General features: G+C 38.7%; 1 protein-coding gene across 1 annotated transcript; it reads left to right on the top strand.

Moving 5' to 3' along the window:
• Window positions 1–7,140: 7,140 nt before the first annotated feature.
• Window positions 7,141–11,140, top strand: LOC122010256 (inactive TPR repeat-containing thioredoxin TTL3-like). The gene is made up of 7 exons (XM_042566732.1): window positions 7,141–8,284; window positions 9,066–9,261; window positions 9,344–9,525; window positions 9,602–9,935; window positions 10,027–10,231; window positions 10,315–10,421; window positions 10,507–11,140. Exons 1-7 carry the CDS (start codon window positions 7,374–7,376, stop codon window positions 10,657–10,659), a joined length of 2,088 nt encoding a protein of 695 aa, XP_042422666.1. The 5' UTR covers window positions 7,141–7,373; the 3' UTR covers window positions 10,660–11,140.
• Window positions 11,141–12,289: the final 1,149 nt, after the last annotated feature.

Below are 12,289 nucleotides of genomic sequence, written 5' to 3'. Positions count from 1 at the left end.
TTATTGTAGTTCTATTTTGTACATAACAGGATGTACTAACAACTTCTACCCAAAAGTATTTAGGAAGTTGATATTCATTTAGTATTATCCTGGAGGCTTCAAGTAGGGTTCTATTCTTTCTTTCAACTATTCCATTTTTTTAGGGTATTTAGGGCATGAAAATTTGTGATGGTAGTCATTTTCTAGGCAAAATGTATTAAAGTTATGATTCCTAAATTCACCTCCGTTATCACTTTTAATTCGTTTGATTTTTTATCTTTTTCATTTTCAGTTTGTTTATAGAAATTGCTGAAAACTTTAAATGTTTCATCTTTATTTTTTTAAAACTTTACCCAGGTGAATTTTGAGTAATCATCTATTATTACTAGACAATAGAGACTCCCGTTTATTAACTTTATTCCATAGGAATCAAATAGGTCTAGGTGCAACAATTCTAGTACATAATAATTGTTTGAGTTTGATTTGTTGATTTGTGAGTTGATTTGGTTTACTTTCCTTGTTGGCAAGCATTATAGATTATTGAATCTAAGTTAGATAATTTTGGTAAGCCTCTAACTAAGTCATTTGACTTTGTTAAGTTTCTAAGTTTGTGTGGGACATTCTTCTATGTCATAACCAAATTTCTTCTTTCTGTGTCAAGTGACACTTAAGTGAAAAGATGGTTAGGTTAATTGCATAGATATTGTCCTTCCTAAACCCATTTAGATTTATGTTAGGGTTATCTATGCACTTGATTAAGCATTCAGATGATAAAAACCTGACCTTATGTCCAGAATCCCACAACTGGCTGATGCTAAGTAGATTGTATTTAAAATTATCAATAAGTAATAATTTTTTAACAATAAAGTTAGTTTTGAGTTCGATATCACCTATCCCAATTACCTTAAATTTGTCATTATTTTCAAAGACAACTATTCCTAGGCTTTTGTATGTTAGTTGAGTAAACTTGGTGAGATCCCCAGTCATGTGTTTGGAATAACCAATGTCCAATATCCACTTAGATTTCCTACACAAAGTGGGAGTCATTATTAACAAGACTAATTTAAGTCAAAAATTGATTAAGTTATTTAAGAATTAATTTGAGTTAAAAATTAATTTAAGTCAAAGATTTATTAGCTTAAGAAATTAATTTAAGATACAACTTTAAGTTCCAAATTAATTTAAGTTAGTTAAGTTAAAAAATAATTTAGGAGGCTAATCTAATTTAATTTGATTTTGATTTTGATTTGATTTAATTTAATTTATTTGAGTTGATTTAATTTAATTTAATTTGATCCTTAGTCATCTCACTCGATCTATATTTTCAATCAAGGAATCCTATGATTTTGTGAGATGAGTTAGATTGAAATTCAGGGTTTGGTTTAACTTTGTGTTAGATTCAAGTTTAGCTTTAGGTTCAACAAACATGCATTCTTTGGATAAACTTCCAAGCTGTGGTGAGTCACCTAGACATTATTAGAGTAACCACGCCTTCAAAATTTTTCAAAAAGTCCTATCCACTGAACTTAATATAAAACTCTGATCTAACCAATTAGGATTCGTAAGGGGTAGCTTCAGTTAGCTTCACTAGGCCAAATGCACCAGGTTGAAGTCATATCTTCCTAGACATGTATAGGCAGAGTTTCCCTAATCTACTATTATCTAAAACTTCACTAGTACAATTTATCAAGTTAAACTTTTATCCCTTTTTAGACTAGTCCTAGTTACCCACCTAGGTAAGTTGTTAATTTTGGAGGTGTTAACTAGTTTGGAATCTCTCCCTGAATTATTGGACTTAGGTTTTAAGTTTTGGGTTTGTATCGATTTTCTTTATAATTATAATAGACTTGGTTATAGTTTGAGTTTAAATTAATTTTATTTTTATTTAATTTAGGTTTAGCTATTGCTTTGGTTGATTTTACTGAATTTAGCTTAGAGGGTTTAATTTTTGAGATTAAAGTTGATTTAATTGGTTTTAGATAGTGTATTTTATGTTTAGGTACGTAGTATTGATTGATTTCTACTTGCGTGGTTAGGAACGCTTTCGGAACCCAAGCTTTGGTTTATTTTTTATGTTGATTGACTAAAAATATAAAGGTTTTGTTAGTTGAGCTGGATTTGTATCCAAGTCCGGACTTATTGTAGACAGCTCTTTATGATCCAAGTATTACATCAAGATACTTAGATCAAGTTGTAAATTTTTCTAATAGTTGTTTTAGTTTAAGTACTTCACTTTTCAATCTAGAATTATCCTCAAGTTTTGCGAGTTGAGTTGGGATTTCAGCTTGAATCGGCTCAGTTGTTGAATTTGTTTTTAGTTGTTCATTAGGTGTTTTATTTTCTTTGCTTAGTTCATTAATTTGATCTTCAAATATAGTTAATTTCCTATGTAAACATGCAATTATTTTAATTTTTTTGGCTTAAAGTAGATTGTACCTCGTCGGAACCTTCAAAAACAAGTGTGAACTTGTGGCTCGATTCAAGTTGGGACCCGTCTTTCGATTCACTTTCCGATTCTGGTATGTTTGCCATTAACACGAGATAATTAATGTGCTTTGGTTCATCACTATCTGATTCCTTTGCGGACGATTCATCCCAAGTTGCCTTAAGAGATTTCTTCTTCTTGAGATTTAGGCAGTCATTCTTGTAATATCTCTTTTTGTTGCATCTAAAGCATGTGACGTTTGTCTTGTTGTTGTTAGAATTGGAAGTGGAATTGATCTTCTGCAGATCTTTTTTGGTGAAGTTCTTCTTTCTCTTAGTGAACATCTTTCTTACCAGGTTCTTCATCATTTGAGTCTGGGTCAGACTCATCTTTAGGTTTTGGTTTAGATCTAGATTTTTCTTTTGACGTTCCTACAATAAGAGCAATACATTTCTCAGATTTGTGTTAGTTTGTTCGTGCAGTTATAATTTATAAAAGAGTTCATCTAATTTTAATTTGGATAGATTCCTCATGATTTTGTAGGCATCCACGATGGATGCCCACAATGCATTTCGAGGGAATGTGTTTAGAGCATAACTTATCAGATCTTGGTTCTCCATCTAATGGTCGATTGTGTGAAGCTCGTTGAGGATATCTTTTATCTTTGCATGCAACTGACTAGCGGATTCTCCTTCCAGCATTTTGTAGTTCTATGAGCTTGTCCCATAGTTCCTTTGCATTTTCATGTGGGCCGATGCGATTTAATTCCTCCTTCATTAGTCTACACTGGATTGTGTTGAGAGCCTTGAAGTCGATCTGGGCATTTTTCTTCATCTCCAGATTCTAATTTTCTAGGTCCATTGGAATTCCGATGTTGTGGTCGACTGGCGCCTTATATCCTTTGGTGATGTTGAACCACTGGTCGAAGTTGACTTTTAGGTACACTTTCATCCATTTCTTTCAATATGGGAAATTGTCCCTGTTGAATAGTGGAGGATGAACAATGTTGTATCCTTCATTTTGGGTCATTTATCACTGAAATAGAGAACTAGAGAAAGGTATACCAAGACTTCGTCTTGATTAGTAGAGTTTAAGTAAATAAAAAAGATATTGAGGAATTCGAATGGTGTTGCACCAACTTCGAGTAAAAATCTAACGAAAAAGAATTATTTCAAGAGGTAAACTTTTACCAATTCAAATAGAATACGAAAAATTGAAATCCAAAGAATAAAACAACTCCCCCTGGCTTGATTAGTGGTTGCATCAATTCAGAGCAAAACCTGCTCTGATACCACTTGTTGGATCGTGAGAGGGAAGAGAATTATGTTCGTTGAGAATTGTGAGTTAAAAGGAGTTACACAGCGGAAAAGATTAAAAATAATAATACACAAGAAAAACTCAGTCGATTTTATTTCGTTCAGAGCCTTCGGCGACTCTTATTCTAAGACCTAGGTCCCGCGAACCTATCGATAGATAATCCACTAAAATGCCTCTTCCGGAACCGTCGAAAGAGGGGATGGAGTACAACACACTGCACTCGTATGGTTGCAATAATTAACTACAAAGATTAATGTTACCAAACACTTTTTCGGAGATGGTCGACTCGAACTCGGTGTTTGAGCGGCTTCTCAGTGGTAGACGGGTGTAGTAGCGTTGTGGCAGAGTTGCAATAGGAAGCCAGAGCAGTTGGAACCTCAATTGGGCACGTATAAGCTTATATATGAGTTGTGTTTTGAAGCTTGGTCGAGATGCCCTTATAAAGGGCGTGGAAGGCGCCTTCTATAGGCTTGAAGGCGCCTCTAACCTGAGAAATCTGATCCTAAGTTTGTTGTTCCTTATCGCCGACGAGTTCTAACCTTTATCCTACAGAAGGCGCCTTCCAATGCTTGAAGGCACCTCAGGTATTGTTCACTTGAGGCTTCTTGTGCTCTTCTTACCTTGAAAAATGTGTTAGTCCAATAAATAAAATAATAACCTGCAAGACAAGTGTTAGCATAATCATCATGAGTAATAATAATTAGCTCCTGTCCTCCCTGGACCAGGAACTAGTTAAAGTCTCAGTTTAGGGATCCAAAATAGACCTAAACTGGACTAACGCCTACAGTCCCTTAACTTGGACGCGTTCTCACCGAGTCACTTTCCTCCAGTGACACTTTTACTTACCAACTTACAGTCGTTTGACTAGCCTCTTGACCCACCATGTCTTCATGCCAGTTGTCAGGTCTGCAGACCCAACTAGACTTCTACCGGTCGTCAGGTCCCGTGGACCCAACCAGACTTCCTGCCAAATATTAGGTCAACCCTTTGACCTATCTGGGCTTCGCACCAACTATCTAGTCCGACGGACCTAGCTGAATTTTAACTTGGTGTCAGGTCATCCAGACTCATCAACTCCTGTACACTTGGTTAAGCAATTAGATCACAATAACACCTAACTTAACTTACTTGTCATTCATCAAAACCTGAGTTAGACTGTTAGTGTAAACTACACCAACAGAGAGGTTATAACTTTTGACTCAAATTGAATTATGAGACACACAATATATCAAATCGAAGCTCGTTCATTGATCTTCAATTTGATATATTGTGTATTTTATGATTCATCCAGAATCAAAAGTATGATCTCGCAAAGTTTACTCGACAAACACATTGTAGCAGCTACTAACCAGTAGTTGATACGACACAATTTTCTCTATTGTAGCAACTACTAACCAATAGCTGCTAAAACATAGTTTTTCCTGTGATGTTGTAGCATCTACAAACCAGTAGCTGCTACAACGGAGAAAATTGTGTTGTGGCAGCTACCAGTTAGTAGTTGTTACAATGTGTTTGCCGAGTGAACTTTGAAATATCATAACTTTTGATTCGGATTGAATCATAGAACACACAAATATCATATCGAAGATTATTCAAATATCTTCAATTTGATATATTGTGCATTATATGGTTCATTCAGAATCAATAGTTATGACCTCTTAAAGTTTACTTGACAAACACATTGTAGCAGTTAAAACACAATTTTCTCTGTTGTTACTACTCGGTAGCTACTATAACATAGTTTTTCCTGTGCTGCTGTAACATCTATAAACCAGTAGCTACTACAAATAATTTATTCAGTATTTCGATATATACTGAAATATTGAAAAATAATAAATTTTATACCGATATTGAAAATTTTAGTATGAACGATATATATAAGTATGGTATATGCGGTATACCAAAATTTTTAATATTTTTCCCACCCCTAGATGAGATGACGAGGTGACAACAAGGTGACGAGAGTTTCTCGGGAGACTGTTGATCTTCCGAGGGTCAACGACATCGATGAGGCGATGGATGGGGTAGGCTAGGGTTTGACCATAAGAAACTGTGCACAGAAGATAGAACGATTTTTATTTCTCATATTTAATCGGTTGAATTTTGAAACAATCTCAGCCATTGGATTGAGAGAGTAGGCAGAGATCAATTTTTAATTTTGTCTTTATAATTTCTCTTAGAATTTGGAAGGTGATATTTAAATAAACCTCTTAACGAACATGTTCGTAAACCTCTTAACAAGTACGTTTACGAGCCTTTAAACAAATATATTTACGAGCTCACGAACCAAATATTGTTAAGCTCAAGCTCAACTCGATAATGTATTTGAGCTCGAATTCAGGCTCGAACTTAACTCAATAATTTAATCAAACGAATTTAATTGAACTTTTGTTTTTTAAATCGAGATCCGAATAGACAGTGAGCAACTTAACTCCTTCACATCCCTAGTGATAGGGAAGGTTATGTATTCACTCATGACTCATCGACATCTCTCACCCATCATTAACTCAGATCCTGCAGACATACTTATCCTTGCTCGTCATAGTTTTTTCTTGCCAAATTTGTGAGATGTATGTATTAGGGCATCTTGTCCAATTGATGAACTTAGCTTCCTTATCCATTCTTTGGGTTTACGCAGTGTCATCCTCTTTAGTAGTAAAGATGATTATATTTATCTAAAACATCCTTCTATATAAAAGATAATAAATTATAAGATTAATTTATAATCTATAATCAAGTGATTAGGTGGGGAAAAAAAAATTAGGAACATGAATATGTTGTGTTATCCTCTCTCCTATCATATCTATCCTCTGTACTATACACGCCGCATTACAGAATTCCGTCCTCCTCTGAAGAAACTCTCTCTTCAGGAAGAATATGGCAATATATAGTTGGAAACAAAATCATACAGCAGAGAAAAATGGACTTGCTTCGTCACTATGGTAATTATTGGATCACTCCATCAGACCCATGGGCTGCGGTCGGATCACCTTCTGAAGTATTTACGCTTAGCTGGCAAGGGAATGGAGCCATTCGGGCTCCCTCAACAGGCCAGCTGGCACTTGGAACGCGGTGCATGACCACCTGCCTTTGCCTCCCGTCTCCTCTACTAAATTACCTAAACACCCCCATGGTCGCTCTAAATTTCACACAAATACACTGCTAGGAGGCGGATTCTGGTGGGCAGTTTGGTCATGGGATGGATCGAAACTGGGAGATCAATTTGTGGCCTCCGATTAAAAATACTAATTAAATTAATAAATACGTATCCAGAAATATTAATTTTGTTTTTCGAGACGTCACGACACAGGGAAAATGGAGGTTCTATTTATTTGTTTCTTGCTCCCTCACTCTTCTTTTCTTTCCCTTCTTCTTCTTCTTCTTCTTCCTCCTTCTTCTCTCTTCTCCTTGCTTGCGTTCTCTGATCTGACATTCCTTGATCTCTCGTTGAGATCTCCGTGTTCTCCATTGCTTTCTCTGGTCTGGTTTGCCCACTTCGAGATCTCGCATTTCTTGCTCCCTGAGAGGTTCTTGTACTGTTTGGTGGCGGTTTCTCCTCCCCTGTAGGCATTGCTACTGTGAGAGTTTACGGGTAAGCAGGGAAGCAGGAGGCGGACGGGATATCCGAAGCGGAGACAACGAGGCGGCCGAGATGTCGCGCGCCGGCGAGACAGGCCGGCCGGAGCAAGGAAGCGGTTCGGTTTCGGCGTCACCCGACCGGATCCAGCCCGTGGTTGAGAGGTTCAAGGCGGCGCTCGACGTGGAGGAGAACAAGCCCGACTACCCTGACCTCGGGTCCCCCGTCTCCCCTCTACGGCCCCGCAACCCATCCCAGAGCAGCAGTTGCTCCAGTTCCTCCGGATCCGCTTCAGCGAAGACCGTCGCGAATGCCTCCGCTGCCGCTCGGGCTGGGATTCCTGGCGCTGGCGTGGCCGACGCTGCGCGCCGGAGCCATTCCGGCGAGCTGTCCTGTGAGAACAGCCCGGTATCCATGGAAATAAAGAATGTGAGGAGCCCCTTCCACCGTCGATCGGGTTCTGGGCCGCAGATCTACTCCGGTGGCAGTGGCAGTAGCAGTAGCGCTGGCGTCGCTGGTAACAGTACGGCCAGCTCTCCTGTAGCCAATGTGCTTCCTGCGGGGAACATATTCCCCTCGGGGAAGATCGGGAAGACCGGATTGATGCAGAGGACGGCGCCGAGGTCCGATGTGCTCGGTTCTGGTACCGGGAACTATGGTCATGGTAGCGTAATCCGGGGTGGGGTTGCTGGCAGAGGGAAAATGGAGGATTCGAGCGCAAGGAGAGACTTCAGCAGAATCGATCCCGAGGAAATAACAAGGGCCGGGAACGAGCTCTACATGAAAGGGCAGTATGCAGATGCCTTGGCCCTCTATGATAAAGCGATTGCCATGTTCCCCCAAAATAGTACTTGCCGTAGCAATCGTGCGGCAGCTCTTGTGGGTCTCGGCAGGGTAGGACAAGCAGCAAGAGAATGCGAGGAGGCAATCCGATTGGATCCGACCAACGGGCGGGCGCAGCATCGCCTAGCATGTATATACATACGGTGAGTAGAAGTACCATTCAAGTGTTGTTGTTAACTTGCTTGTTCTTGGTTTCGCTCCTTTCACTCCTCACTACAAAATGCGCTTTGGAAGGTCAGATATTAGTAATCAATCGATGCTCCTTTCTCTCCTTAGCATATAACTTTTGGTGGTTAATTTTGAAATTCTATGGATCGTTTTTACACAATTATGATCCATATGTTTGGAAGATCTCCGCTGTTTTGCGTTCTTTTCATCCTAAAGGTGTCTGTTTTCTGTTGATCCCATTGGTAGTTTATGTTTTTGTTGGTTTTCAAGTGATGACACTGATAATGGAAGTTTTTTTTCATTCCTTGTCTTCCTGTGTTGATGAATTAGTGTTATGTTTAAATCGTTTTTCTTAACATCGTAGAGTGATTTGAGTAGACGGTTGGTTGAAGTTCTTATAGTACATGTCACGTTCTTTCTCTCTGGTTCCTTCACGAGATGTGCAATGTTCTCTTACTAGTTTATACACTGTTTTACTAGGGAGTGACCTTTTGCAATTCATCATGTGAACTGTTAGTTCAGATTCTGAACAGAACATTAAAAAAAATCCTAGATATCTATCCTAGTTAGCATGGTGATCAACTGATTGAGATTTGAATTTGGTTTATAGTAGATGCGTTTTTTGCCATCTTCACATGACATTTTCCCCAAACTCTCCTTTCACATTTTCTGTTATGACTGCCTCGGATTCTTATCTTCAAATTTCGATTGGTTTTAGATATGATACTTCCTAGTCTAAACCATTTCATATTACAGGTTGGGGCTTGTTGAAGATGGAAGGAAACACCTTTTCTTGACTGGACAACCACCCGACCCTGTTGAGTTGCAGAAGCTGCAAGAAGTAGAGAGGCATTTGGGGAACTGTGAAGTTTCAAGAAGGATAGGAGATTGGAAGGCCGCATTAAGGGAAGCTGACGCTGCAATTGCTGCAGGAGCGGATACTTCTATGCTGGTAAATTCTGCATGTTATTTATTTATTCTGCATTCTGAAGGCAAATTTAATGTCATTAATTTACTTTTAATTGATGTTGCAGTTTGTTGCAATGAGAGCAGAATCTCTCCTCAACCTCCTAAAGTTAGATGAGGCTGACTCAACTTTTACCAGATCTCAAGTTGAAGATTCAATCCATGTACTCCCCGCTACCAAAATCTTTGGTATGCTCTCCTATTCCTATTTCTACATTGTTAAAGCGCAAGTTGATATGGCATTGGGAAGGTAAGTGACTATTTCAGAGTAATATATCATACCATAAATCATTTCTTAGGTCATGAGATAAAAATGAATATTGTAGGTTTGAGAATGCAGTAACAGCTGCTGAGAAGGCCAGGCAGATAGATGCTAGGAGTGTGGAAGTGACATCAGTATTGAACAGCATAAGATCAGCAGCAAGAGCTCGGGCTCAAGGAAATGAGCTCTTTAAGTCTGGAAATTTTGCTGAGGCCTGTACAGCTTATGGGGAAGGACTAAGGTCCAGTTCTTCAAACCCAGTACTGCTATGCAATAGAGCAGCATGCCGTTCTAAGCTTGGACAGTGGGGTAAATCTGTTGAGGATTGCAATGAAGCTCTGAGACTCCAACCTAACTACACTAAGGCTCTCCTCAGACGAGCTGATTCTTATGCCAAGGTTGTCTCATATAATCTTGCTTCTTTGACATTGTATGCTCTATAGAAGGATTGTGAATTTTCTTTGTTCATTGGTCTTACATCATAATTAGCTTGAGCGCTGGGCTGAAGCTGTACGAGATTATGAAGTGTTGAGGAAAGAGCTTCCTGGGGACAATGATGTCGCTGAAGCCTTATTCCGTGCCCAGGTTGCACTAAAGACTTCTCGTGGTGAGGATGTCTCTAACTTGAAGTTCGGTGGAGATGTTGAGGAAGTCACTAGCGTGGAACAATTCCATGCAGCAGTATCTTTACCTGGTCAGTTTTGATTTTTCACTTATATTGATTACTAGTCCTATTGTTTACGTTGCTCCTCTGTTAAGTTGGTTTTATTATTTCAGGAGCTTCAGTTGTCTACTTCATGACAGCTTTGAACACACAATGCACTGAATTATCCTCTTTTGTTGATGCACTGTGCAACCGACATCCATCTACAAACTTTCTCAAGGTGATGTATTAGGTTCTGCATCACAATCTTCTGTTGTCTTCCTTCTATTATGGTTTCTGATTGCTTTGACGTTTTGTACCAAAAGGTTGATATCAGTCGTAGTCCTGCTATTGCAAAGGCTGAGAATGTTAGGATAGTCCCTACATTTAAGATCTACAAAAATGGAAGAAGAGTCAAGGAGATGATCTGCCCCAGCCATCGAGTGTTGGAGTCATCAGTGAGCCACTACAGTCTTTAAGGTGACAGAAGCAATTGAGCAATTTTGATAGATCCTGGAAAATTCACAGCTTCCTCATTTAGTCTAGAAACTGAGCTACAATATACTCAATTTGTGTCCAAGAGTGAACCTGAATCCAAAAAAGAGCTCATATTCATCCACGGTTACTTTACTTTGCTTCAACATTGCCCATTTTGCTCATTCTTTCCTACCATTTTCTGCTCCATTATTGCTATATCCAATCTCATCCCTTTTCCCTGTCAGTCCACCGTTTATCTTCCATATATGCCTGTACCTGCTCTTCGAGCAGTTTGATCGAGTGAAGTTGTTGGCTGTTCGCTGCATGTATATACGGCACACAAACAGATTATTGGAAGCTGAAGATGTTAGTCGATAGATAGGAGCGACCGGGAGAGGGAAAAAGAGATGTTCATTGATTTTTTTTTTAATCCTTGTGGAATTGATATGCTACCACTTCTACCAAATAAAATAACTTTATGAATTCTTTCTCCTTCCACAATGCATGTCCATTACAAGTTTACTTCTCTTTTAAGCTCTTTTTTCCTTTTACTAACGGACACAACTCATCTGAAAATTTGCTCTATGATACAATGATATACTAATGTGTTCTGCGTACTGCCTTGTGATTTTATTTATCATCACATAGGAAGGGGAGTCTTGATGCAACGGAAAAATTGTTATCCTGTGATTTAGAGGTCACAGGTTCAAGTCTTGGAAATAATTTCTTGCAAAATAGTGAAAGACTACATATAATAAACTTTTTCCCAAAACCCCACTAATTGCGTAATGGCTTTGTACATTGGACTGTTCTTATTTATCATCATGGCATAAGGCTTTCCTTGTGCCTCACATATCTCAGCATAAAGCCTAGTGTTAATGGTCCCCCAAGCTTGATGATTTAGGTTTCACATAAATGCACACTGCTACAAAGCGGTGAATATCATTGCCTTATAGTTGTTGGATGCATTCATTGCGCTGGATATCCCATCACCATTGTTTTTTTTCGCCTAAAGAGCACCAAAAGCCAGAGCCTGGAGTTCTGAATTTGGTCCACAATTTGTTTGTGGAGATGCCTTCTTCCTTGTAAAGCACCGGCATCTTACTATTAGAGGACTCTGAACCCACTATTTGGTAGCAGGTTTTTATTCCAATCCATTAGCTGATGTTAAAGTAGATTTAAATTGATAAAAGCTTCTTTTTAATTAATGGATGTTAATTATGTTTCCATCTGGTTTTAAAGAGGTTATTAAGTAAATCTAGAACGGACAAGCTTTAAAGGGTGTTTTAATATACAGCACTGGAACTGCTTCTGTTTTGCAACGTAATTCTTGGATACTTGGTGCAGAGTATGTTTACTAGTAGGATGTTACTTAGGAGACGAGACATGGGCCTTAAAAAGAAGAGAATCACGAGACGAGACCATTAAACGCAAGCATGCATGTTGGTGGAGCCGTGGGAAGGTTGTGGTGAGGCCTACGGCTACCCCCAAGGGCAAGGCACTGGACAGTGCTGCGTACTGTGGAAGAAAAATAGAGAGAACTAAAAGACAAATAATAATAATAATAAATAAATAAATTTATAAGAAAAATCTAAGGAGATTTATTTCTCCTTTTAAATTTGGTGGTTTTGG

This window comes from Zingiber officinale, chromosome 8A (genome assembly GCF_018446385.1).
Source record: "Zingiber officinale cultivar Zhangliang chromosome 8A, Zo_v1.1, whole genome shotgun sequence".
Taxonomy (NCBI): domain Eukaryota; kingdom Viridiplantae; phylum Streptophyta; class Magnoliopsida; order Zingiberales; family Zingiberaceae; genus Zingiber; species Zingiber officinale.
Note: the sequence above shows the minus strand (reverse complement) of the source record. Positions and strands in the feature narration are given on the sequence as shown.